This window comes from Poecile atricapillus, chromosome 22 (genome assembly GCF_030490865.1).
Source record: "Poecile atricapillus isolate bPoeAtr1 chromosome 22, bPoeAtr1.hap1, whole genome shotgun sequence".
NCBI lineage: Eukaryota > Metazoa > Chordata > Aves > Passeriformes > Paridae > Poecile > Poecile atricapillus.
The window spans coordinates 5,575,555-5,603,246 of NC_081270.1; the positions used below are offsets into that span (position 1 = coordinate 5,575,555).

Consider the following 27,692-nt stretch of genomic DNA (forward strand, 5'->3'; position numbering starts at 1 on the left):
CCCCGCCCCACGGCATGGCCCCGCCCCACGGCATGGCCCCGCCCCACGGCATGGCCCCGCCCCACGGCATGGCCCCGCCCCACGGCATGGCCCCGCCCCACAGCATGACCCGCCCCACAGCATGACCCGCCCCACAGCATGACCCGCCCCACAGCATGACCCGCCCCACAGCATGACCCGCCCCACAGCATGACCCGCCCCACAGCATGACCCGCCCCACAGCATGACCCGCCCCACAGCATGACCCGCCCCACAGCATGGCCCCGCCCCACAGCATGACCCGCCCCACAGCATGACCCGCCCCACAGCATGACCCGCCCCATAGCATGGCCCCGCCCCACAGCATGGCCCCGCCCCACAGCATGGCCCCGCCCCACAGCATGGCCCCGCCCCACAGCATGGCCCCGCCCCAAAGCATGGCCCCGCCCCACAGCATGGCCGCGCCCCGTAGCCCCCGCGGCCCCTCTTGGCCTCTCCTGCACGTGGCCGCGCTCCCAGAACCGGCCCGCCGCGCCCCCGCCCTGCCCCGCCCGCGCCGCCTCACCTGGCCGCGTCCCCGTCCCTTGGCGACAGCGATCCCCGAGCCCCGCTGGTCCCGCCTGGCCGGCCCGCTCTGGCCGCGCCCCCGGAGCCTCGGGCGGCCCCGCCCCGCGGCGCCATGTCGGGTGAGGGCAGCCGCAGGGCCCCGCGTGACCCGCCCGGCCGCGGCCGCCTTTAAAGAGCGGCGGGCGGGCGGCCCGGGCAGCGCCCGGCACCGGCCGCAGGTGAGCGGGGCCCGGGAACGGGGATCCTATCGCCGCCGCAGCGCCGGGGCTTCCCCGCGGCGGGTCTGGCTGCTCCGGGCCGGGCCGTGCTCCCGGCGGGGTCGGCTGAGGTGAAGGGGCGATCGAGCTGCAGTGTCCGGCCCCGAGCCTCCCCCGGCACTAGAGACCGCAGGTGCTGCTGCTCCCCTTCTCCCCCGGCGGCCCGTGGGGCTCCCTCCGGCCCTTCCCCCGGGCTGTCCCGGGGCCGAGCCGCTGCCCCATCGGCTGTTCTGGCCCGCGGGCCCGGGGCTGCCCGCCCGGCTCTCAGCCTCCTGATAGCGTGGCCCTGGAGCAGCCTGTGAGAAACCTGCAGCTGGTGCAGCCCAGTTTAGTCTTGAGGGTAAAACTGAGCTTAGGGGGATGCAGACTCCACCCTCTGTGTGTTGGTGGCAGCTCAGGGCTGGAAGGAGTTTGAATGCCATCAGCATCATAAAAACACAGCAGGTAAATCCATGCTGAGCATCAGCAATGTGCTGAGCCACGGATCTTTGAGCTCTGCAATGTGACACAGACAGGAGCAGGAGTGTTGACAGGTGTTTAAAATTGTCTTTGTTGTTCTTGTTGTTTAGGTTTATCTTTTTTCTCTTTGCAATAAGTATCTGCCAGCAAATTTGTGATGCATATCATGGTAAGGAAATGGTTCCAAATGCTGCCTACAGACAAAAATCTAAGTGAACCTTTCTCATATCTTTGTGATTTGATATTGTTAGTAAGATACAGACCTTTCCTCAACAGCAAATCTCATTTTATAGAGGCATAAAGATGTGAACACTTTTTCCATGTGATGGATGTTAAATCTCAAATCAGAAAACAAAGCTCCTTTGATTTACCTACGGTGCTGTGCTATGCTTGCTAGGAATGAGATATTGGGAGTTGACAGCATGTGATTGTGAGCCGCTAGCTCGATCACCAGTGTGTGCTTGTGGATAATTCTCCCAGATTAGTGCCATGTGGGTGTTAGGCAAAGTCCTTTCAGCTTGGTCAGGGCTGTGACTGTTCACCTATTTGGGTTTGCTTCACTTGTCATTAAGTCTGTGCTGCTGATTTTTACCACAGCTGCTATGTTGGTACACAAGAGATCTAAGGCTCCCACTTCCTCTTGGAACAGAAGGCCTGCGCTTCTTTCTCACATCTCCTGCCAGCTGGAGAGTTTCCTCAGGTGGTAAAAGTAGACTTTCTCCCAGAGGGTTTTGCTTGGCAACTCAAGTGTAAACAGTAGAAGATGAGTTCAAAGTCTTCTTGGCTGAACTAAACCCACAGAGCTTATGATAAGGACTGAAAGTGTGCTGGCTCATGCAACCGCTTCCTCCAAAACGGGCTCCCAAGTTATGTAATGCTTGGACAACATGCTGCTTCCCAGTGACAATTTTAAGTTTTGACAGGTACTAAAGCAAATAACACAGATCCAAATTTTGTGGTAGCTCTTGCATAACTGTCTGTAATCCCTACTTCATTTTAAAGGCACAGGCTGGGGCATTTTGTGGAGCTAAGTGGAACTGGGTTTCCTAAACCTACTTGTAGCACTGACTTGCAGTGTTTTTGTTGCAAAGCAATGAGAGGAGGATGGTCTCTGCTGCCCTTATTTCCAGGCAGCCACAATTACTGACAAAGGGAACAGTGTATCTGGTAAAGAGGTAGTTGAGTGTGTGCAATGGGACTGGCACAGGGGGCAGTTGTCTGTGGAAATAGTGTGTCTCGTGGAGAAGGCTCATGGTTGGAAATGCAGGTGTCATGCCAGCAAAGAAAACAAAGGACACTTTGTGGGGATGGCCTGGTCAGAGGAGATTCTGTACTTTGCACAAAGTATTGCTATGTCAGAAACATTCTGGAGTACCTGACCCATTAGCACTGACTGTCCTAACTACACTGTAATGCAGTGCTGCCTTTTGGGAACAAACAGGATGAAAACTCTGAAAATGGATACAGTCCAAGAAGCAGCTGCAGTAGGCAAAAAAAATAAATCTGCTGGCATGCCCAGCCCAAGGCCACAAGATGACAGAGGCCACCACCTAATTCACATGGACATCCTGGCTTGCTGAGCTGTAGTCAGGGCAAAAGTGATGTTGACCTGATTCTTCTGAGAGCCAGTTTTGACCCAGCAGAGAAGAGCTGCGCCAAAGTGGCATGAAGTTATTTCTCTCAGCTGTATCTGAGTATCACATATGCTTTTTATTGTGTTTTGGCCAGATCCCCCACTACAGCTTACAGTGAAAGCTGGCAAAAGGGACTCCTTGATGGTGATGAGTGTTGGGTCTTGGTGTAGGCTTCTTTAATCATCTGCTGCCCACCCCAGCGATACCTTCTCTGTGCAGAGACCCATGTACTGACCGTGCCCCTTCTGCTCTCCTCTCCAGAGCTCTCACCATGGTTAATGAGACCCAGCATACCTGCAGTGCCAGTTCCAGCTCCAGGTCTGATGGCGGCAGCAGCAGCGGAAGCGAGAGCTCCAAGGACAACTCGCGCTGCTCGACGCCCGTCCTTGACGCTGACCGACACGAGCGGCTGCGGGAGAAGATGCGCCGCCGGCAGGATGCTGGAGACAAGTGGTTCTCCCTGGAGTTCTTCCCTCCACGCACAGCCAATGCTGCTGTCAATCTCATCTCCAGGTGAGCGCTGCAGGGTAGGAGAGGGGAAATATCTGTGGTGGAGGGCAGGGAAATAGCTAACGAGGCAGGCTCTGCCCCATGCTCTGTCTCCCCTTCCAGGTGATGATGAAGCAGGTAATGGGGCTGTGCTTTCCTGCTGAGGAGGGTAATGGACACCAAGTAACTTGTCTTCCTTGGAGGCCCTGAAGAGTTAAGTGTCACGGTGGGATTACTGAGGGGCCAGGTTGTTTCCCCTCTCCCATGCCCTGGGAAGATGGAGTAACCCCAGTGTCATATTCTGGGTCTGAAGCACAATGCTGGGCAGAATACTACCTGGTAAAAGCAGATAATATTCCTTGATGGACAGTGTGGCAAAATCTCTGAAACAGATTCCCATTTCCTTTCAATATTCAGCCAGCCACTATGGTTTGTGCCTCAGTACTACAGTTTTAGCCTCTGGCATGGGTGTCCACATCTATATACTAAATGAGAGCTGATAGGTCTCAGCAGAGCTAGGAGTTATTCTGGGGCCCCAGGAGCTACCATGTACTTACCTGGAGGAAATAATTCTTTTTGTAATTGTTATATGCCAATGCCATATGTTAAGCAGAGGGACCTGTTAGACCTTGGAGCAGGAGAGAAACAAGTTAGGGAAGCCCTTGTCTCCTCTTTAAGGCAGACTTAGGAACACAACACAGTTCTGGTCCATCTTTTTGGTTTTGTGGCCTCCACAGTTCACACTGGCAACAGGGGGCTGCAACATAGTCTCCCATCTCAAAAAGAATGGGATTGCTATCTGTCAGAAGCTTTATCAGTCTATTGCAGCATGCAGGGAGAAGTCTGTTGTGCAGAGAACACCTCAGTTGCCTCATCTTCTAAGAAACTGTAAGCTCTTCCCCATAGAGCCTTCAAGGATGCCTTTCCTTATTTCCATTGGCCACTTGCTAAACTCTTAGTGCAACACTTTTGTGGTCTATGCTGCTGCTGGCATTCTAGCAGTGAGCAAGGTATTTGAGGCACAGGGAGGAGATTTGGCTGCCTGCTGTAGACTATCACAGCTCTAAACCCCACAGGTTTGACCGCATGGGAGCAGGTGGTCCCCTCTTCATTGATGTGACGTGGCACCCTGCAGGGGACCCAGGATCTGACAAGGAAACCTCTTCCATGATTATTGCCAACACTGCAGTGAACTACTGTGGCCTGGAGACCATCCTGCACATGACATGCTGCAACCAGACCAAGGATGACATCACAGGGCATCTGCAGAAGGCCAAGCGGCTCGGGTTGAAGAACATCATGGCGCTGCGTGGAGGTGAATCCTTCTGTCCTGTGATGTGTAGTGCAGAGGCTGTGCTGCTGTTGTGTTCCATTCCAGAGTAAAAACAGAGAAGGTTTAGAGCCTCCTGCTGCAGGAATTGAATGCTAAGACTGTGTTTCATCTGAGCCCTTTGTTAGCAGTCCCTCCAGCTCAAGGGCAGACAAAACCAGTCCATAGGTGAAACTGCAGATTTGGGAGTTCATCTGTCTTCCTTTTGATACCAGGAGGTTTTTACAGAACTAGCAGATGTGAGTTCAGCAGATAGTTGGAGAGAACTGTGGATTTGTTCTCTTTTCAGATCCTTCTGGTGAGGAATGGGAGGAAGAAGTAGAAGGTTTCAACTATGCTGTTGATCTGGTTAAGCATATTCGCAATGAGTTTGATGATTACTTCGACATCTGTGTGGCAGGTAAATGCCTTCTATCACAGAGTGTGTGCTAGGGTCTGAGACAGAGAAATCAGCTCAGCAGTCCCTCTCTGGACCTGGGCTGTGACAGTACAATCAGATTGGATACTTCATAATTCCTGCATGTTGCCCTGACATTTTTCATTCCTTCTCCCCAAAGGCTACCCCAAGGGTCATCCTGAAGCAGAGAGCTATGAGGCAGACCTGAGGCACCTGAAGGAGAAAGTCTTTGCTGGAGCAGACTTCATCATTACACAGCTTTTCTTCCGTCCAGAAACCTTCCTCAAGTTCATGAAGGATTGTCAAGCCATTGGCATTACCTGCCCCATTATTCCTGGCATCTTCCCTATACAGGTGAAATCCTGTAATTTGGATTTAGGGAGGGAATAAGGATCTGGGATGTTTGGTATTTGTGGGTCAGAGCCTGGGAGAGGTCTGTAAAATATCCTCCACAAAATTTCAGGGAAGAGAGACTGCTGAGTGTAATAAAGCTGTAGGTGGTTTGCCAAATTAAATTCTTAGGCAGCTGTTAACAAGATGAAAAGGTTTCTTGTGCCCATATGGCAAAAAGGGATATAAAGGACAATGGTCTGCAAGTCCTGAGGTCACTGTCAGCATGCTGGGCTCAGGCAAGGACGTGGAGAGAAATCACCTAAAGTGACATGACCTGGACTGTGTTACAATCCTAGAGATGGGGCCAGGGAGTAGATTCCAGGAGCCACAATTCTAAATCTCCTGCCACAAAATTGAGATCAAGTACCTGTGTTACTGGGATGGCAAAAAGGGGTCTTGGAAAAATGACAATCTGCATCCTCATTGCAGGGTTACCACTCCCTGCGCCAGCTGGTGAAGCTCTCTAAGCTGGAAGTGCCTCAGGAAATCAAAGATGTGATTGAACCCATCAAGGACAACGACGCCGCGATCCGGAGCTATGGGGTGGAGCTGGCAGTGTCCATGTGCCGGGAGCTGCTGGACAGTGGAATGGTGCACGGGCTCCACTTCTACACCCTCAACCGGGAGGTGGCTACGACTGAAGTCCTGAAGCGCCTGGGCATATGGAAAGAGGACCCAAGGTGAGCAGAATGTGTTGGCTGCTGTTAGATCCCTCCATCCCTCCATCCCTCCATCCCTCCATCCCTCCATCCCTCCATCCCTCCATCCCTCCATCCCTCCATCCCTCCATCCCTCCATCCCTCCATCCCTCCATCCCTCCATCCCTCCATCCCTCCATCCCTCCATCCCTCCATCCCTCCATCCCTCCATCCCTCCATCCCTCCATCCCTCCATCCCTCCATCCCTCCATCCCTCCATCCCCTGTACTCTCCATTTTTTCCTTTTTTTGTTTTTTCTTTTATCACCTTTTGCATTGCCACAGATCTCCAGCAAAAGCTGGGAGGAATAGAGGAGACAGCCAAGGGAGGAATTTGTTTTAGTCAAGTAGCTTTAAAGTAGCCATTCTGGGACTTAAAAAACCTAGAGCTTAGAGCTGCCACTTAAGAAGCATGCTTTTGATCCCTATCACAACCCTTATGCTCCCACTGTGTATTTCTAGGGTTCTCTGCAGCTGAGAAAGGGAATGAGCTGAGAAAGACTTCTCTCTGAGTCCACAGACAAGATGAAGCAAAGGAAAATTGACAACTGTTTTTTATTTTCCCTTGAAATAACTTCCCATAGTGCTTCGCCCTTACCTTTTCCAATTTCAGGGGTTAGTCCTGTACCTTAACATTAAATAGACCCTACTGAGCATCCTGTGAAGGAACTAATTAGGAAATATTTTCCATAAAGGAAGAAGAGTTTCCTGTCCTACTTCTTGACAGACAGAACTCCTCTCAGCCCCTGTTATTTTTCCCCAGGGGCAAATTGCACCATGGGAAAGGTTTCCAGCCCTTAGTGGGAAGTCAGCAGAGGAACTGTGTTAACATCTGCTCATCCCATGCAGGCGGCCTCTGCCCTGGGCAGTCAGTGCTCACCCCAAGAGAAGAGTGGAAGATGTCAGGCCAATCTTCTGGGCCTCCAGGCCAAAGAGTTACATCTATCGAACCCAAGAGTGGGATGACTTCCCCAATGGCCGATGGTAAGCTGTCACCTGCAGTAAGGCAGAGCTGTGGTAAGAAAGCCTGATGTCCTGGGCACACTTGAGGTGGCTTTGTAACAAAGTGGTTCCCTGTTGCTTGGATTTGAGTGAGGTGAGGCGAATGGCACCAAGATGTTGAGACTTTTGGTGTCTAGGTGGGTTTTGTTGTGTACTTCTCGTGCTGGTTGGCTGTCTTCCTGCATCACCAGATCAGCTCATCTTCCTCAGTGACTTCAGGTGTGTGTCTTCTACCCTCACAGGGGTAACTCCTCCTCTCCAGCTTTTGGGGAACTGAAGGACTATTACCTCTTCTATCTGAAGAGTAAGTCTCCCCGGGAGGAGCTTCTGAAGATGTGGGGAGAAGAACTGACTGGTGAGGAAAGTGTCTTTGAGGTGTTCACATGTTACATCACCGGAGAACCCAACAGGAATGGGTACAAGGTGAGTGAGAGCCCAGGAAAGGACAGTCAGTGTGGCACAAGCAATAATGCACATTTCTTCTTGCTCCTGGTACCACATTGTTCTTCTAAAGAAGAACTGGCACTTTGTCCAAAAGGATTTGTTGGCACACAGGTTGAAGGGGGTCCAGCAGCCAGAGCTAAGGCTCAACATAAAAGGAAAGGTACTACAGTATGATAGGACCAGTATTGATTGACTTCAGCAGTCAGTTGTGCATATCCTAATCCTTGAACCAAACTTGGGAATTCTCTCCTGAAGCAGGTGTGTTTGAGGCACTGCTGAATTCCTTCAACACCTAGATGATTAATCAAAGGATTCTTACATCCATTGTGAGCCATCCTTTCTCCTCATGGTAGGTTACATGTATGCCTTGGAATGATGACCCTCTTGCCACTGAAACCAACCTTCTGAAGGACCAACTGGAGAAGGTCAACAGACGAGGAATCCTGACCATCAACTCCCAGCCAAACATCAATGGCAAACCATCCACAGACCCCATAGTAGGCTGGGGGCCCAGTGGAGGTTATGTTTTCCAAAAGGTACTGTATTACTCTGGGCTAGGCAGCAAAGTTTGACCTAGTTTGGTTTGTGTTAGGCTGGGAGGTCCCAGGCTTACATCCACATAATCCTGCCCTCGCCTTATCTTAATGTATTCTTGGTGAGATAAGGCAAAGCTCCTTTGCTGTCTTAAGAGCCATAATTCCATCTCTATGGCTGACTTCACAGCTGTTTTTCCCCACCTCAAAACATCTATTGAACATCTGTAGAGTTTCATGGTGTTATTCTCAGCAAGTAATTATTGGTAATTAATTAATCTAGAGCAGGGCTGTGAGATTTTATATATACACACGTGCCTGTCCCCAGTTCAGTGATGCACAAAGCATCCAGGTTTTTCACAAAATGGGAATCAGTGAGGTAGCATCTCTACCACCCAGCAAGTTCATGGTGACAAAGGGGTATTTAAAAACTTCCTCTGTCCTTCTGTATGGCAGAGTTCTCTACAGCTGCCCCTGGCCCATGCACTGTGCTGTTCACACAACGTTCCTTTCCTTCCCTGGCCTGCAAACAGTCATGCCTGCCATGCCTGTCTCCCCTGTCAGGCATTTCAGGCCCTAGAGCCTTGCCTAATGGCTGTGACAGGAATATCCCATCAAGGTAGATGTCAGGCAAGTAACTCATACTGGATAACAAAGCATCCTTGTTCAAAAGGGATCCAAACGGTAAAGCCAGAGACCAGCAGATGGCAAATGCAGTTATGTTTTCAAAGGAAAAAATTCCCCTGAGGTGAGGGAAATCCATCATCTCACGAAATAGCCAGGAAATGGGGGGAGGGGAAGCAGTTGTTGGGAGCAGCCAAGCACAGAATTTGGCTGTATAAGCACATGGGGAGAATTGTGAACAAAAGATGAGGACAGGGAGTGGTGCTTGGGAGAGCCCAGCTGAGACCCCTGAGTTCTGCTCTCACCAGGCTGGGCTGCCTTGGCAAGACACTGCTGTAAAATAAAGATTAAGCTCAGGCTTCTTCCAAGCATTCTGGCAGACTGCTTCCTTGTGCAGCAGTTGTGGTAATACTGGAGTTCATTCCAGCTTGTCTACTTGTGTGGATGCAAAACAGGAAGTGTGTAGCTTTCTTGAGTGCACTGTTCCTGGGCTGTTCTCCCCAGTTATTTTTTTCCCTAGCTCACTTACTAATTTGCTCTGCCCTTTGCTCAAGCCTCTGTAGTACATGTCTCTGGGGATGAACATAAAAAGCAGCCCAGACTCTATAAATGTCATAGTTTACCTGTGTTTGTCCAGTTCTGCTGTGATTTAAGGCCCTGATTCTTTCCCCCTTCTCCATCCCTCCCTGCAGGCGTACCTGGAGTTCTTCACCTCCAGTGAAATTGTTACGGCACTGCTCAAAGTGCTGAAGAAGTACGAGTTACGAGTGAACTACCACATTGTCAACGTCAAGGTAAAGCTGTTATTCACAGGACACTCTTTTCACCACCCTGGGAAAGAGAAATACCAAATATTCAGACATGAGGGCTGAAGAAGGGAAGGGAAAATAAAGCAAGTCAGCTGCAGTGTGCAGCAGCTGTCTGATCCCTTAACAAGGAGGGGGTAAATATGCTTTTTAATAAAAACTTACTCAATCCCTCCTCCAGCACTTGCTTCAGAAAAGTTTTCCTTCCTTTGGCAGGGCCAGAATATCACCAATGCTCCAGATCTGCAACCCAATGCTGTCACCTGGGGTATCTTTCCAGGAAGGGAGATCATCCAGCCCACTGTGGTGGATCCTGTAAGCTTCCTCTCCTGGAAGGTGAGTCCTCCCTTCTCTTGGATACATTGCTGTGATGCCCTGGAAGTTCAGAATGTCTGGTTTAGTTTTAGTTTCTGACACTCCTCACAGCTGAGGGCTGTTGCTATATTGGTTTGCAGAGGTACAGGTCTTGCTCCTCCTGCTTCAGCTCCAGCAAGAGCTGTTCCCAGACACAAAGCACCCAGTAATTGGGATCTGGAGCCACTACTGTCACTGCACCAGGCCTCAGAGCGCTGGACAGTGGCTCTTCCTCCCCTCTTACACACACAGGGGCAGCATTGAGCCATCCATTGTACTGCAAATGTGTCTCCTTTCAGCTCTGGGTACTTCCCACTGACTGGAAAGTACAAAGCTCCTTGTTCAACTCTTGCCATTTTTACTGAGAAGAAACAAGCCACAGTTTAGCCAGACATGTGTAACACTGGGTATCTTAAGTAACATGGGGATGTTTCACAAGTGACAAATCTTTTTTGTTCCCATGGCAGGACGAGGCCTTTGCGCTGTGGATCGAGCAATGGGCCAAGCTCTATGAAGAGGAGTCACCCTCTCGCATGATCATCCAGTACATCCATGACAACTATTACTTGGTCAACCTGGTGGACAATGACTTCCCACTAGAGAACTGCCTCTGGCAGGTTGTGGAGGATACATTTGAGCTGTTGAACTCTCCAACTCAGCAGTGAAAATTCTCCTAATCTCTTACTTCCTCCTTCCGTCCACTGACTTTGGGGAAAGCAGCAGCTCCTGTGCTGACAATGGACACACTCCTAAACCATGAGCAGGGTGCTGCTCTGATCCACCCACACTGTGCTCTTCTGTCCCCAACACAAAGGCTCCCTGAGCCATTCTCACTGAACAATAGCCAGAACTACCTGCACCTCTGAGCTCAGGCTCCAGACTAAGCCCAAAGGCCAGGGTCTGCAGGATGAAGAGCTGCTAATCATGGTTATGCCAATTACAGTAACAGATTCTGGTAACTTTCCCATGCCAGAAATGCTGGCAGGGGGACTGAAACACTCCTGTCAGCTGTACCTATGCAAGGGGATTATATCAGCAGTTACCAGCCTGGAAAAGAAGGTCAAATTGCTTTTATATTGCACTCCTAAACTGTATTTCTTCATAGTTGATCATCTTGCACATTTGCACTCACTCCAGACGAAGGTTCAAATTTTCTTCCTAACTTTTCTCCTTGTATTGTATTTCCTGTTTTCTTTTTAATAGGACTATGGGAATTCCCATTCTGGATAAGACTAAGTAGGAATGACACTATTTCCTAGATTATATACAATAAAATGCAAATGTCTCTTGTACTAGGCCATGCTTTAGCAGAGACTGGTGTTGTTTGCTAATTAATCACCTGGCACAAGGGAATTGATTTTGTTTCTGGGGCAGTTCTGCCCTCACTTTCAAAGCATATCCTGAGTATGGCCCAAGCTCCGTGGTAGAGTGGAGAAAGCTTAAATCCTAGAATTCACCAAAAGTAAACAGCTACTGCTATTTAGCTCAATTCTGCAAGGTCATGTATTCTTTTCCTGTGCCTGTAGGGAAAGATAAGCTTAGATCAGGAAAGATAACCTCTCTTTCCTGACCTAATGACTCTTAACAGCCTTAGGCCCCATGGCATTGGAATAAGGGGTTGGGAAAGCTACTGAGACTGCTTTGTGTACTTAACAATCCTGCAAAGCTGCCACAGGCTAGGAAAATGACCCCGGAGCAGTTCCCAGTGGGATTTCAAGATCCCCACCATGCTGTGAGCATCTCTTTCAAACAAGAAGGAAGAAAAGCCTTGTCCAGATTCTTCAGACCCTCTTGTTACAGCTGTCTGAGACCGGGCTCATATATCCAGGGTAATTACAAGGCATCAATCACAGAGGCAAGTAATGGGAAGGCTGGGGATCAGACACGCCTGTCTCGCCTCAGCAACGCTTTTGGTGCTCAGCTGTTCCCAGCAGGTTTCTTCATACCTTGCCCATTCAGCACAGAAATGAACCAGCAGGAAGCAGTCAGGAGGTTGGCCACCCACTGAAAAGCTTAATGAAGAGCTGATGGACCTAGACAGGGGGAGGAGGTGGGTGCCTGGTGGAAATCTGCCCCCACCCCCACCAGGGTAAAAGCCAAATCTAAAAATAATAAAAATAAAGAGCTGTGTTTGCACCTACCCAGGTGCTGACTTCGGAATCAACAGGATCCAGCACCCACAAACTCCTGCTCATCTCTAAGACTGTATTTGCATACTCCCCCTTGACACCAAACTCCTGTCCAGGGGGAAAAAACCACTGAGTAAAAGGAAAGTCTATAAGGTGGGTTTTTTTGACCTTTAATCAGAACTCCAGCAAAAGCAGGGTCCAGAGAAGAAGAGAATGCAACCTCACAACTGTGAGTAACTTTTCCATTTGTGCTGCTAAGCAGATAGAAGTCCTTTCAAGAGGACCTTTCACTAGGTACCATCTCTTCCTGGTTGTTCTTTGGCTGTCATCCTTCTGGCCAGCAGCTCTGCTTTTATTGTAAGAGCAGAGTGTTCTCTCTCTTGATGGCACAGGACCAGCTCTTTGTTGTGACAGGAGCCATATCCTCCACGTGTTCTGAAATGAGCAGCAGCTGCAGGCAGGCCCCCTCCATTCAGCAGGATCCTTTGTCCTTGCGCTGGAATGCTGTGAGCTGCCGCCACCTTCCAAAGGCCTGAAAGAGGAAAGTGGACAAATCAAACACTTGGGTTACCCCTGAGGGGCTGCAGCCATTCTCACAGAACCTGTAAACATAGCTTTCCTTCTAGTAAACAGAGCTTTCCTTCTAGTAAACAGAGCTTTCCTTCTAGCTATGGCTCTGCCAGCTGCCTCACCCTTCACTCAAAACCCTTCCCTGTCTCTCCTGGAGCCAATATGGGGCATGCAGAGTACAAATCAATGTGGGAGAAGAAAGACAAGAAGGACCCTCTAATTTCAGTACCTCCTTAAAGCAGGACCTAATCCTACATGAATCTTTGGGAGGCAGGCAGAGGAGCCAAACTGGGTATGAGTTCTAAGGCTTTGCCTGCTTGCTCAAATTCACAGTGATTTGCTTGCCCCTGGGTGCAAGTCAGCACCGTCCTCCTGCACCAATGTGGAGCCTGTTTCTTCCCTGAATGGGGTCTCAGGAGAGAGGGATTAGGGGATTAACATCACTAATAACAGCAGAGAAGGGGGCACACGTCAGGGAAATTGACTCCTGACACAAAGCTTTGAAAAACACCCATAGATGAACCCATGTAAAGCTGGAAGCTTTTTTCCTTTTTTATTGGCAAGTCCCATTCCTTGATGTATTCAACTTCTCCCTAAGCAAGTGCATTGTGCAGGGAGAGAGATACAGGGAGCACCAGTTGTCCCTTGGGGGTGCTTTTTCGTACCACTGAATTGAAGAAGGCATAAATGCTTACCTGACACAAGAGGCTCCTGGCTTCCTCCTCCAAAAGATTCTGCACCACACAGCTTTGCAAATATCTTCGTCTCCACACCCTCCAGGCCTTTTCTATCAGGCGCTGCTGGTCCTGCCAGGAACAGAGGCAGCACACAGATTAACTGGGTTCTGGCAGGCAAACTACCTCACTTCCCTCCAGTCCCACCTTGTTCCAGTTGATTTCCTGAGTCCCTCTTAAAAGACTTTGCACTGGTAACAGAACTCTTGCTGAACTACTCTCTCCAGCACAGTGTGGCTAAGTCCCAGTACCCTGGGGAGAGGACAGTGCCCCACTCTGCTCCAGCACAGCTCCTCTGTGACTACAGATATCCTCACACTACACAGGCATTATCTTGTTACCAGGGCAGGCCAGAACACATCTCACACAGCTAATGCCCAGGAACCAGGCAGAACATGAGGATGAGCAGAAAGGAAAGTAAAAATGACAGCTCTTGGTAAGATGTAGACACCAGTGGGATGTATCAGGTACACAGATGAGGACAAAGATTGTAATAATTGCTGTGAACTTTTTCCACAGTCTACAGACAATCTAGACAAATCCTGTTTCAGCTTCCCATCTGTAAGGGCAAAGCACAGCTAAATCTGTGGATATGCCAGTTTGTCAAGCTGACATTTCAAAAAGAACAATGGAAAAACTAGCCACAGCACTAAACCAGGATTTTACTTGTTAAACCCCCAGGTCTCATCTCTCAAGATGTATGTGGGGCTACAGGCAGAGCAGGCTTGCCCAGTAACACCCATCACTGCCACCCCAGTGGCCCCAGACACTCACCAACACCTGAGCCAGTATCACCACCCTGCTGGCTTCCCTCCACTGATGCCATCCCCTTGCCAGACAGAGCAGTTTCCTGTCATGCTGGTACTGGCGCAGTACCACTGTGTGATGCCACCACCTCAGATACTTCCTCCTGCAGCCAAATGAAGCAAATGAGTTTTACCAGCCATACAAGGGAGCCCTTCCCTGATGGTATCAGCAAGAGGCAGCTCAGAGCCCTCCACTTCACTTACCCAAGATGCCTCTTAGCCCAATCCTCCAAGTCCACCTCTGCTGTGTTCCCCTGGATCCTGCCATGTGCACGAGAGGGTCCTACCACATCAGGTCTCTCCAGCAGCCTTCCAGGTCTGTTTTGGCTCCTGTAGATCACCAGCCAGCGCTGAATGGCACTGGGGAAAAGTCCAGTTGGTGCTGAATCTTCTTCTCTGCCTCTTCTGCTTTCTAAGAAACAAAAGAGGAATCACACAGGAGCTAACCTTGGAGCTAGAGAGGGAGACATCAGAGCTGCCATGAGCCCTTAGTCCTTCAACTCATGAACACAGAAGAAATCCACTGTGTTTGAGTGCCATGAGCTCCTATTCCACAGAAGAATCCCAGTCATTAAGCTGGTAAACCCTAATCCCCTTCCCTCATCACCCACACTCCCCACATGGGTCTGCGAAAGGAAGAGAGGAGGGAGAATCCTCTTACTCATGGGCCAAGAGAGAGACATCTTCCTGCTTTTCCTAACACCTATGAGGGTACTGCGCTGCCGTAAGCACTGGGAAAAGGCAGCTGCTCTTGTCCAGTAGTTGCAGGCCTGCAAACAGAAATAACACAGCTGCAGCCAAGAGTAAACACAATGCACACAGCACTCACACAAACCAGTCTTAGAGAGACAGGCTCCCAGCTCTGCAGGTAGCTTAATGTGCTAGACCCCAGGCTGGAAACTGCACAGATGAGATCTCAGCAGGACTGACTCAGCCCTTCCAAATCAATCGACCTCTTTGTAGTTTGCTAGCTGTGAATCTTTTGAAAAAAGCTGCAACTCTGACAGCTCACTCTGCTCTGCAGGGACAGTGATTATCCCATCTTATCTTTGAGCAGAGAGGAAGGAGTGCTCTCATCTCTCTGGTCAAAATGTCCCTTTTCCTTATTGCTGTGCTCCATATGGTTGTTGCAATCAGTGCCAGATTACGGTGATGAAGTTGTGTGCACAGTCTGTGAAGAATTTCACAGCAGGAACTAAGCAGTCACCACAAATCAAACCAGGTTTTTATACATGCCTTGTCACACTATCTCAGTGCCTTGTGACTCACTGAGTTAATAATAACTGTCTCATAAGGACCTGTATCTTTTCTTACTTGTTTGACAGTAGCCACGGATCCCAGGCGCAGGGCTTGCTGTCCTCTTGCAGCCACTCGCCAGCGGTGACAGGCTTTACCTGGAGAGGGCTCCTGCCACTTGTGGTTTCTCCCTCCTGGCACTTGTTCAGCTCTAAAGAGTTTGTCCCTCCACTTAGTAAAGCTCACAACCAGGAGACGGTGCTCTCTGACTCTTTTAAAGTAAGAGAGGGCTTCACGCTGCCTCAGTCTATGTGCAGTGACCTGGGCCCAAGTGACAATGCACCTGAAAAATAGTTACAAGCACGGAAAAGAAGCAGATACATAAAGTAACAATTCCATGTCAGGCCTAATTTCACCTTCCCACCTACCCTGCAGTGTCCAGCATTCAACAAGAAAAAAGTCTGCTCCTATTATTCCTTCTGCAGTCAAGATTTATGCATTGATCTCCATGCTATGTAGTTTTCCAGAGCCTCATCTTTGGGAGGTCCAAGTTCAGACTCTTCAACTATCCTGCAGAAAACCTGCCCTCATTTTACTTCAGGTTCCCAGCACTGTTACCTCTCACCTACTCAAAGTCCAAGAGACTTTTCTTCACTCTGGCCATTTTAGCATTTCCTCCTCTTCAAAGGCCTCTGCAAACTGAATCCAATCTTGTACTACGTTTTTCCTTTGCCTACAAAACAAATGCTTTTCCTAGGCTGCCTTGCCAGTACACATACTGGATGCCCCCACAAAAAAAAGGAGATAATTAATTAGTCAGTCTTCAATCTACCTCTGTGCTACCAGCTGACCAGAAAGATGGTGCTTGATGAAGGCTTTTATTTTTTCTTTCATTATGGGATAAGAGTAAAACTGCTAAAATCTCCTTCAGCATGAAACCCAGCAGATTCCTGGCTTTCAGAATTTATGACAGCCGCTTGTTGTCAAGATTCAGATTTTGTTTCTTGGCTGTCACAAACTAAGCCCCTGTGTATGTGGGATGTACAACTAGAATCTTGATGAAGACAATTTTATTCCAAAAAATCAACAACTTCAGGAGCTAAGTATTACCAGCACTGTAAATCTGCACCCACAATAATCTCTGTATCTTGCAGGCTGACACACAGGAGGCCAGTCTTCCTCTGCAACCAGAGAATCCAATCTGCTTTTAACTCCTGGCTTATCCTTTTGGTTCCTTTTTCCATTTTCATTATGCAAATCATCCCACTGCACCATAGGGTAGAGGTGTAAATATCCTGTGCCTGGCAAGCTTTATGGAAGATCAAGAGAAGCTATTGCAGGTTATCCTAGCATGAAAAATGCCCCCCTCAGAAGAGACAGAGCTCAGCCTGTACCATATCCAGGTGAGAAATTAGAAGCACTCTGTCATCAAAGGAGACTCAGAAGGAAGATTAATGGTGGAGACATACTCAACAGGAAGGAGCAACATTAAGGGTTTCTCCCAAATACAATTCCCATGAGGGAGCCATACAGATGGACTTGCAGAGGAAAATGAAATTGGGTGGGGTAAGTGAAGAGTCTAAACACCACAGCCACCAAAATTTTACTGGGTTTCTAGTTGCTTTTTCCTCTGCAGATCTTTGTGTCCTCTCAGTCTGAATCTGCAATTCAAAAGAAAACCTACTAGGGCCAAACTTGCACTTCTCATGCCTTAAATGAACCCTTAGCATAAATAATCTTATTCATTCTTATCCTCCTGAATTATTTCAGAGAAACACTTCAGAAATCCTGGTTCACTATAGCTGGACACTTCTCTGCACTTCAGGCAGGCACCAGCGTCACACAACATAAAGCACAAACAAAACTGTTTTCAATGAGAAGGCCACTGAACACAATTAAGAGAGAAAAGAAATTAAATTCTTGTCTTTTGGGGATCTGCAATATATGACTCAAAGACAGACTACAACTTCTCCTATATTGTAATAAAACCAAGATGAGTTGAACATCATGGTTCTCCCTCCATAAGCTTTATACTGCTTTGCTGCAGGAACAAATTGAACTCAATTTTTCACATTAAATTAAAATCAACACACTGTGTCCACAATCCTAAAAGACTCAGATTTGTAAACATCAGAGCTCTGTAAGATCTCTGCCCACTACTCCTTTCAGCAAATACTGAAGTGCAAATGAGGCTTCCAATTTTTAAACTACACAAATTTGTTTGCATCTCTCCCTCAGTGCACAAATACCACTCTGTGTAACTAAGACTGAACACAAGTTCTGGAAGGAAAATAATTTTTAAATGGGAAAAATGAGGTGGGGTGTGAGGCTTTAGGTAAGAGAGCTCTTAATATAGACACATCTCCATTTATGCATGAGCTATTCACACTTTCAAACCCAAACTCTGCTCTTAATACAGTGGATACTACTACATAAATTGCTCTTCATGCAGCTCTTCCCTTGGAAATGCTTTGAGAGCAAGAAACAAACCTGTGCAGGAGAAAACGTTCCCAGAATAAAACAGCATATTTCTGCTTCCTTGTTTGGCAATACCATATCTGCAGGACCAGCCTCTTCTTCTCCTGGCAGCTGTGCCAAGCCCATTGCTGCTCCAGTTCTCTCAGAGCATGCTTCCCTGCAAGACAGCACAGCTTCCTGAGCTCAGCCCAATGATTTTCCATTGCAGAGTGCAGACAAGAGCAAAGAACACATCTGCTGTGAACACCAAAAGGGACCAAACTTGCTAAGATTTCCTGTCCCCTCTTCAGTAGCTAAAGACTTTTCAACTCACCTTGTAGTTTTTTGTCTGCAAGGTAGTCAGACCCTCTTTCAAATTTTCCCTTCAAGACATCACAGATTACTACCACTCTTATCTGCAAGGCAGTTTTCCATTAAAAATTGGGAGTTTTTCTTCCCTGGCACAGCGTAAGTACTTAGAGCATATGGAATTCCTTGAGGGATAAGGATTGTTAAACCAACCCAAAAGACACACCCTGTTCCCACTGAAGCAAAAGGTACTGCTTGGGCTGAGGAGACATGTTCAGACTTGGAATGCTGCATGGAACTCCATTTAACTCCTCAGCTGCTAAAATACACTGCTTGAACACTCTTTTGGTAGTGCCAAAGGAGCATCTTCCCTAACATAAAGCACTACAAAAGAGCAGGGCACGTGTCCTGCTGACAGCCAGAAGAATGCAGTGACCCATGCACCTACTGACTCCTGAAGTAGAATGTGACTTTCCACAGGAGCAGTGCACAGAATTACAGCCAAAAGTGTGACTTTCTCCATCCCAACCATTGCAAAAGCTTCTCTCTTCCATAGACACAAGTGATGCAGTGGGATGGGGTAACTCACTTTGCCAGCAGGAATGCCAATGCCACAGAGCATCAGCAGTCATCTGGTGAATGTGACACCTGAATCTCCGGTCAGCTTCCACTTTCTGGGCCAGTCTCCTTTTCCACAGGCTGAAAGCCATCTGGGAGCAATGAAGTCTGTGTTTTAGGGCTGCTGCTGCTTTTTGGTTCTTATTTTCCATGACCCAGTGGTGCCAGCTGTGAAAGGCTCTGAGAAGAACAAAGGTTGATGCACTGATTGCAGGAACAGCTCACAGAGATACACACCTTTGTAATGGAATATTTAGCAACAAACATACACACGAGGGAATTTCGGAAACACATCTGATCTGTTAACATCCTTTCCCCATGAAATGCCAGGGGAAATGATGGGCAGGGACAAGCTGCTGGGAGTAAATTGTTCTGTCCTGGCTGTGCCAAGCCTGTTGTGCTCTTCAGCTCTAGAATCAGTAGAGAGCAAGGCCAGTTCAGTGGAAAGGAAGTTACCAGGACTTGTTACGAGCAGAGCTGAGCTTGCTCTAATTTGTGAGGCATCCCATCAAACCAGAAATGATTGTGTTCCTACATAACAATTGTGAAGCTGGAAAAACCCCAAAATAATAGGCTGCAAAACTCCCACTGAAGACAAAAAAAGCTAGAGGGAGAATTATTTTCCTTTTTTTTATTAAAGGAAGTGTAAAGCTTTCAAAACAGAGAGCTTTAGGAAACTTCTGGAAAGCATGATCCCTACCGAGACAGCTGAATGTGCCTGCAGTACTGCTGGGCCTTCACATGATGTTGAGTTTGAGCTGACCAGACAAGGAAGCACCTCTGCAGGCAATATTTCTCTGCTTGCTGCCAGCAACTCTTCACCTCCTTGTCAGAACTGCAGCCCTGTAATCCAGAAAGGCAAGAAAGAGCCTTGAACTGCTGTAGTGTCAGTTATTCCACACAGCTCAGCTGCCTCAGAGTCACACTCAGTGCCACTGTGACTTCTGTGATTGCCCAGCTCTGTTGCTAACCCACACACCCCACATGAACACCCAGACATGAGGGTCTAACACATCCCTTTTAAATCCTTGACACCTGCCCTATTTCCACTCAGCTGACAAATGGTGAGGAAGAGTTACACTGAGAAAAGCCTCAATCTCCCAAATCATCTCTTTGAGAGAGAACAAAAAAGATAAAATAGCAGTGAGACCTTCCATATGCTGATATTGAAATCCAAAGGCTCTTTGCTAAATTTGAATATGCAGAAAACACTTGTATATTTACATTTTACACAGCACTTTCTAGCCTCACCTCTTCCCATGCAGAGTAACTGGTGAGAGGCTGGGAATTATTATCTGGACTCTGCAGCACCAAAGACTGGAACTGATTTTCCACAAACCTATTTCTTCTGCAAGACAAAAGGGTTGGGTGAGGAGGGAAAGGAAGAAGAAGATCAAGTCCCCTGGAAGGATGGTGTGACATGACATGAGAGATTATCCAGAAGGAAGGAATTCAGCCAGTCCAAACAAGGGGTCACTCCTACCAGCATCCCAAAAAAACAGTCTCCAACTCACCCAGATGCAGGGAAGGAGGTCTGCAAGCACAGCTCCCCACCCAGCTCAGCTGGCAGCTCTGTGCACTGGTGGAGGTGCAGGAAAGAGCCGTGACATGAGATGTGTGTGACATCCTCAGCAGTCAGAAGGGAGAAGCCGTGCTGGCTGCTCTCACTAAGACTGCATTCCTGCAGGTATGAAGGGAGGAAGATGCTGTGAGGTGAGTGTCCTCACAGTGCAAGAACTCAGCTAACAGCTCTGACCATGCCATTTTCTCCTTTTTTTATTGAGGATTCAGGCAAATCCAGAAAGCATCCCTAGGAACTGCAGGCTAGCCATGATACCTCTGGAGAGCAAACATGTAAGTGATGGGAAAGTTATTTCTATACTAATAATTTCCATAGTGAATCCAGAAATACATGTATTTCTATACTGAGAAAAGGGGAAATGGGCTGTCTCAGGGAGGAAGGTTTTTATATCTCATCCTTTCCACCTTGCAGACACAAACTGAAGCAAGTGTACAAGGGAACCTCACTAGCTCAGCACCTTCCTAAATTAGCACATCTCTAAATGATGAACCAGAAAAGGCACAGAGAGCATTGACTTTACACTTTCAGATTTCATTTCAGCATCAGGACCCCACAGATTCAGCACTAAATTTTAAGCACAGTTTGCTGATGACAATATCATGTTGAAGCAGAAATTTTCCCCTGAAAAATCCCAACAATTTAATACCTCAGAGCAGTCTGAGTGCACCAAAACCTTCTCACCTTTTCCAATGAGCTTTGAGAGGTCAGAGTAGCTGGTGCACTGCTGTCAAAGCCAGATGATGTTGAGAGATCCTCAGAAAACAGCATAGCAAGAGGTTCCTCATAGACATCTCTATGCAAGTGCGTAGAACTTTGTTCAATTGTCTTCAGCATGAGATACTTCTGGTGCCATAATTTCAAAGTTTTTCTGAGTTTACACTGCTCCAAAGTCTGAGAGAAAGAACTGAGACAGAAGATACTGAGACAGTAAAGTGACAGAAGAACACCAGAGGAGGGGTGAGTAGCACAGACATGATGGACAATAGATAGGGTAAAAGGGGTTCTTGCAAAAGGTTCAGAAAGTCAAGTGGACACTACTAATGGGGGCAGGACTACAGGGACTGGCTCTTCTGCACTCACTCAGCTTTGTGATGCTCACACAGCCTTGTTTTCCACAGCAGATACACTCTCTGCAGCTTCAGTTTTTGGCAGAAGTCATCAAAAGAGTAGACTGTTTTCTCCAGAAACTGTCTCTCTCCAATCCATGATGTCTGACCTTCATGCCTCTTTGTCACAGCTCCTAAACCAGTTACATAAAGGAACAAGAGATTGTCTGCAGGCATTCCAACTCAGCCCAGCTCAACCCTCAAACTGTTTCTTTTCAGCAAGGTTTAAGAGTTTATGTTTGGTTTATGAAGCAGAGTGACAAACCTCCCTGTACCTTCACTGACATACCCAGAACCAGTCCTCTGCCCACTCTGGTTTGTTCATATCTGTATCATCTGAGCCCCTCTGTTTTCAGGCTGTTTTCAGTGTACAAGAAGAGGAAGGAGCCTAAGCACCTCTAAAGTTTAGATTCTGCACAGACTCCAAACTTCTCACCATAATGCCGCCTCCATTGTAGCAGGAAGAGGTTCACCACTGCCTGCTTATCACCTCCTCTGACCTGCAGCATCTCAACCCACTGCTGGAAGTGCTTCCTCAGTGATACTGCTCTGAGATGGGCCAGGTTGCACCTGTCAAGTGCCTTCTGCTCAACAGCCTCCTTCCATGTACAGAAGCACCTGAGAATACCAAAGGAAAATGCTGACAAACACTTACACAAGCTTATGTGTCTTCCTGAGGCTGGGTTTAGTTCAGGAAAGACAGGCAGAAGCTGCCCCATGAGCTTCTATTTGTTCATTTCAGTAAAAAGCCACTGTCATGCTTAGAGCACAACAGCACAGTGGCTCTTGGGTTTGGTATTTCAGGACATCAAAAGTTGGGACAAAAAAGTTTTGGCAGTTCACAGGAGGTAAGTCGTAACATTTCTGGCCACAGAAGTTCCTTTTCATATTTTTACCCTTATTTTCATCTTTATTAACTCCTAAAACAAAAGGATAGATGTCTTTAAGATGGAACAACTACTACTGTCTGGGTTGGCTCTGTTATTCTTTGGACTTTCACAGCAAACAGATTTTTCACATGAAAACCAGATCTCATCAACTCACCGGGAGACCAAGTTCCTTTCGATTTGAGCTGTCAGTGTTAGAATCTGTTTCATTTCCAAGCTTTGGGAATGCCACATCCAGAAAATGTTTTGTAGCTTCTTTTTTTCCAGCAGAGCACGGGCTTCCAAAAGCCTGGCTTCCTCTTTGCTCAGCAGCTCCTTCTGCAGGCGCCACAGTCTGAAAGCTGCTGTGTCACAGGGCAGGAAGAGATTGACAGAAGAGAAATAACAGAAGAACTTCAAACAGCTTAGTGTCACACAGCAAACATTCCCTGGCTTTACTCCAAGCTGCCAGAGGAAGGACACTTAAGGAAGGCAGCTCACATTGCTGGAGCAACACATGCTGCAGCTGAATTAATACAAGGAATGAGGCAAAACTTGTATGACATGGTGAGTGGCCATCCTCCACCATCACAGATACTGGTCCAGCTACTTGCAAGATCACATTCTGAAAGAGCTCAAAGCAACAACTAGACACAAACCACAAAAACTGGTGAAACAGTGAATACCTCCAAGCTGCTCCAAGGCTATGGAATGTGTGCTTACCAGCCAGCCGTCTCATGTCTCTGATTGCTTCAGCTCTCCAGCAAAACTCAGCTGCTCTCTGCCTATGACAAAGCTGTGTCCACAGCTCTCCCTCCACCCTGAAAGAGCCACCAGCATGCCTTAACATCCACCTGTCCACAGAGCAGAATCCAGGGCTTTCCCCTCTCTTTTTGTCCTTCTACCTTCAGAATTAGAAGCTCAACAAAAGGCTTTTCTTTTGACACCTCTGCTGTCAAACTACTGCTAGACACTGTAGTATTGCCTCACTCCAAACTCATTTACACCTGTATCACACATGCAGGTGATAGCTGAAGCCAATAATTAGTACAGGAGTATTTCTGTCAGACACTCAAATCAGACTGCAAACACTGGTGCAAGAAGCTCTGAAATAGGATTGTTTAGTTCTTGACACTAAACTACTAATTCTTGCAGTGTTTTTGCACAGCAGTAAATCCAAGGACATGGAAACAAGTCTGCCATCATTTGAGAAAAAAATTCCCTGTGTTTGTAAACCTCCCTTTGTCCAAGATAACAGAAAGAGAATGCTCTCTGCTTACCTACGAGCCTGCTCTGCTTCCTTTGAGTATCCTGTTCCAAGCTGATGCTGAGCTGAAGTTGTCATAGTTGCTGATCTTCCTACTCCAAAAATCCCTGCTGATGAACTTTGGGTAAAGGAGTAAGGCTCAGGCTGCAGAGCTTTCTTCTTGCTCTGTTTTGCCACAGCTTCCTTCCACTGAAAAAGAAACCACATGATTAGAACAAACTGCAGGCAGAGTATTGGTACCAGGGTTTACACCACTGAATTTCACACAGGGTACCCCTTCCTTCTCCCTATCCAAACAGGATTTTGTGCCCTGTCTGACTGCACAACAGAAAGCTCCCAGCACTGTCCCCAGCCAGTGCTCACCTTTTGGAAGCTGGCAGCTAGCAGAGTTGAAGCATATCTCTGCTGGGCCACCTCCAATTGTGTCCTCCTTTGGTGCACAGTCCACTGCAGAGCACCAAAGCCCTTCTGAAGCAGCTGGTGTCTGTAAAGCTGCCTGGCTGCCCTCTTCCAAAGGATATGTCTCCTCCAGGCTTGGAAACACCTTGTTAGGATTTGTTTGTCACACAAGTGCCAGAAACTTAAAAACAAAAACCAGAGGTGAGTTCCTGTTAACAGAAAGGAAAGTTAAACCATCCAGGAGGTGGCAATCAGAGTTCAGCCATCAAGCTGTAAAGAGGTTATTTCAAATCATTCTCTCTAAAGAATGGAAAACATGAAATCTCACACCAAATTTAGGAATTGTTGCTAAACTGGTAGCAACCTCATTCATGTCTTGTCCACAAATTTGAATTCCACCTCATGGGTAAGTCTAGCTCTTGATCTTCTCTGTGCAGTGAGCACACTGGAATTTGCTGCACCAAAGAATAGCACTGATGGTACCAACAATTCTTCATTGCCAGCAACAACCAAGGCTGAATTTAGAAGACAGCATTGAAAAGATACAGAAATAATTTTTTAGATTATGTTCCATTCCAAATGACAACCCTCTGAAAAGAAGTGGATGCAGCTCCTCAGCCAAGCACAGCAGATTAATGTAGGCTAAGTCCTAAACCCAAATGTTCCTATGCACATGGCTCCTTAGCCTCTTTCCAGAAGTGCTCTTCTGTTAACTACCAGCACACCCATACTTAAACACAGAGTCTTTTTACCTTTGCTCATTCACCTTCAATGACCAGAAGCTGTTCTCTGAGATCTGCAAACAGACAAGAGACAGTAATTCACAGTTATTCACACTGCTCCACTCTGTTGAAGAATTTGATTTTGTGGCACACATCATTTTGGATGGAGACCAGAGCAGGACTGCCTCAAGGTCGTGTATTATGTAGGATGCCTTGGACACTGCTCCCACACCACTTCTGTGTGAATATTATTATATACTTCAGACATGAAAAGGCACAAAAAGCCTGAAATCTCAGGGCCCTGCAACAATGTGCAGAGTAAAAACCAGTTTAATGCTTTCCCTCGGCATGCAGATCAGAGAATATAAACAGGGTTTACATTCCCAAAACAACCAAGTTGACAAGCTGGTATTTAGGAAGAAGCATAAGAGATGGAAAGAGGGATGAAGAAGGACTGTAAGAGGACGGATTCTGGCCACTCAGTGAGAAGAAAAAACTATACAAGGGACAAGCATCACCATCACTTGTACCTCAATGCTGCACCTCTAGCAAGTGGCAGAAACAAGCACAAGTAATACCTGTGAACAGAGATGCTTCACAGTGAGCACACCCTCACCTCTCTGGGCACAGTTTTCTGTGTCTGGCTCCCTTCTTCACAGCACCGTGGTTCTTTGGCATTCCTTTCTACAGAACATTCTTCAGACTGCTGGAGATTGCCATCAGCTTCCAAATTCCTCCGGCTGCTTTGGGAGGAGTATTTGTTTCTCCTTCTTTCTCTGCTCATGTTCATACAATCTACATCAGAATGTTCATTAAAGCTTTCTTCAGCTGGTGTACCCAAAGGATTGGACTGGCTGCTGCCCACTGCAGCCATTCTTCTGGCTGCTCGTGATCTGGAGTCACACACCTCTTCTGACTCTTTGCTGCACTTAACATGAGACTTGTTGACTTCTACAGATTTAACACTAAGCTGCTGGCCTGGTCTAAGCTCTTTATCTCCAGGATGAGAAGTGATGCTCACACACACTTCTGTAGGAGTCCCACACATGGCTACACCAACATTCATCTGAGCCCCCCCCAAATCTGTCTCCAGTAACACCTGCAGACCCTCTGGATCTGGACTGGCTGAAAGGTCTTTCTTACAAGACTCAACACATGGAGATGCCCCATTAGATGTCTGTTCTCCTTTAACAACCTTTCCAGGAGAATGACTTTTTCTGTGAACATAAAGACTTCCAGTTTCCAGAGATGGCTTTACCAGGGACTGGCATCTGAAGAAAGGGGAGCAATTGAAGGAAGAATCTGCTTCTTTGTCCACTAGACTGCCAGAGCCCACTCCAGAAGCAAGGGTTTGTGGTTGGATGCCACCTGAAATGTTGGTTCTCCATGTGTTTGAGCCAATGTAACCATATCTGTGAGAGACAGAGAAAAGCTCAGCAGGACTGAGGTTCCTTGTCACTGCACTAAGGCTCCAGTCTTTAGCAAATGGGACACCCCATTTCAATCTTGCCTGAGCAGCACTGGTTTTTACTGCAGCTACCTGTTCTCCCATGGTCAGGATACTGGGACCTAAATTATCAGGAGCAAAGCATGAATGGCCAGTGACTGGAGAAGACTTGGGCTCCAGAGGGAGGGAAGCCCGTAGCCCCATCAAAGCACTTTCTTGCTTAAGCCTCTGGACTGAACAGTACAAGCTAGCAGAAATCTGTGAGGATTGCAAAAGACACTGAAAAGACTCCAAATTAGATGGATTGAGATTCCCCAGGCCTGAACTGTGACAAGAGTTCACACTTTTACTTGAGCTTCTTAAAGAAGGACCCACCACTACTTCATGCCCAAGAGGGGAATCTGCAGCATGGGATGACAAATGTGCATTGACCAGTGAAGGGTTCACAGGATCCATACAAGAAGCAGCAGAAGGCTGATGCTGTTGGTTTTCCACCAGATAGTCACAATTCTTGTTCCTTCTTTCTGAACAGTGATGGTGAGCAGTGGGTATGCAGCAGCTACCAGCTGCCTTTGCTTCCTGATGGTGTTAAGGAAAGTCAATACTCTCACTCCTTCTCCCTTCCAAAACACAAGCCTCAAGGTGCAAGTGCCTCTGGGGGAGATTCACAGCAGGGAGCACTGACAAAGCAAGATGGGGACTCTCTGAACCACACACTTAGAGCTGTGCTGCTGCAACCTAGAGCACAGATTATTCTGCTGCAGCAAGCAGGGAACTGCAGAACTGGCTGGCAGTGTCCAGGAACGGCTGAGAAGGGCAGGAGAGATTAGTCTGTCTCAGACTGGGATCTCTTCCCATCTGACAGAGGTGTGGTACACAGCTAGCCCTGTGCTGCTGTCTCTGGGCTTACATCAAATCCTGTAGCCTCAGGCCAGGGATGAGAAATGTCTACTCGACTTCTAGTGCCCAAATACAGATTGAAATTCACGTTCTTCTGAATGTTTCTTTGCTCTGAAGGAAAAGAAGAAGAAATATAAGCAAACGACCGTATGTATTTCCTATCTCATCTTGCCTAGTTTTCCAAAGCCTTTGGGTACTTTCCTTGTGAATTTCTTGTCTCTCATCCACCAGTCTCAGTCCTGAAAGTGTTATGGACACTACTCTCTTCCTGTTTTACAGCAGACAATCATACCTGGCAGAGCAGGAATGACTGAAAAGGGCAGATTCAGTTCTCAACAAAGAACCTGGAAAACAAAGACTTCCAGCATTATACACCTGCAGACTCAGAATGAATTTGTTGCTAGCAAGGCTGAATTATCCTGCTGCCAAGACAAAGTGTGCAGAAGCTTTTACTGCATGCTTCGCATTTCACCAGGTCTACATGACACTGACCAACAACAGGTCTAAAAAAAATGTTTTCACAGAAGTCAGAGCAACATGGTTCCAGCTGGCATACAACACTTACCCCTCATCACTGAT

The 27,692-nt window shown here is 47.6% G+C and overlaps 2 protein-coding genes across 7 annotated transcripts; one reads left to right on the top strand and one right to left on the bottom strand.

Moving 5' to 3' along the window:
- Positions 1 to 616: 616 nt before the first annotated feature.
- Positions 617 to 11,298, top strand: MTHFR (methylenetetrahydrofolate reductase). 6 transcript variants are annotated; one of them, XM_058854881.1, is made up of 14 exons: positions 663 to 764; positions 1,373 to 1,431; positions 1,860 to 1,962; positions 3,158 to 3,409; positions 4,521 to 4,700; positions 5,005 to 5,115; positions 5,273 to 5,466; positions 5,935 to 6,185; positions 7,052 to 7,186; positions 7,447 to 7,627; positions 8,002 to 8,184; positions 9,498 to 9,599; positions 9,828 to 9,947; positions 10,433 to 11,298. In XM_058854881.1, the coding sequence occupies exons 2-14, from the start codon at positions 1,420 to 1,422 to the stop codon at positions 10,628 to 10,630; spliced, it is 2,022 nt and encodes a 673-aa protein (XP_058710864.1). In that variant the 5' UTR covers positions 663 to 764; positions 1,373 to 1,419; the 3' UTR covers positions 10,631 to 11,298. The 6 variants fall into 6 exon arrangements, with proteins under 6 accessions (XP_058710865.1, XP_058710861.1, XP_058710864.1 ...); XM_058854879.1 differs by having other exon boundaries at positions 669 to 764; positions 4,462 to 4,700; positions 10,433 to 11,296; XM_058854878.1 differs by lacking the exon at positions 1,373 to 1,431 and having other exon boundaries at positions 625 to 764; positions 4,462 to 4,700; positions 10,433 to 11,296.
- Positions 11,299 to 12,223: 925 nt separating this feature from the next.
- Positions 12,224 to 27,267, bottom strand: C22H1orf167 (chromosome 22 C1orf167 homolog). The gene is made up of 20 exons (XM_058854877.1): positions 27,124 to 27,267; positions 24,797 to 24,840; positions 24,009 to 24,225; positions 23,659 to 23,834; positions 23,102 to 23,199; positions 22,557 to 22,743; positions 21,949 to 22,130; positions 21,487 to 21,646; positions 21,088 to 21,310; positions 20,339 to 20,505; positions 20,076 to 20,172; positions 19,525 to 19,667; positions 18,796 to 19,004; positions 17,931 to 18,075; positions 15,519 to 15,783; positions 14,866 to 14,974; positions 14,409 to 14,616; positions 14,173 to 14,308; positions 13,360 to 13,470; positions 12,224 to 12,626 (listed from the first exon to the last, which is right to left on the bottom strand). The coding sequence occupies exons 4-20, from the start codon at positions 23,721 to 23,723 to the stop codon at positions 12,567 to 12,569; spliced, it is 2,565 nt and encodes an 854-aa protein (XP_058710860.1). The 5' UTR covers positions 23,724 to 23,834; positions 24,009 to 24,225; positions 24,797 to 24,840; positions 27,124 to 27,267; the 3' UTR covers positions 12,224 to 12,566.
- Positions 27,268 to 27,692: the final 425 nt, after the last annotated feature.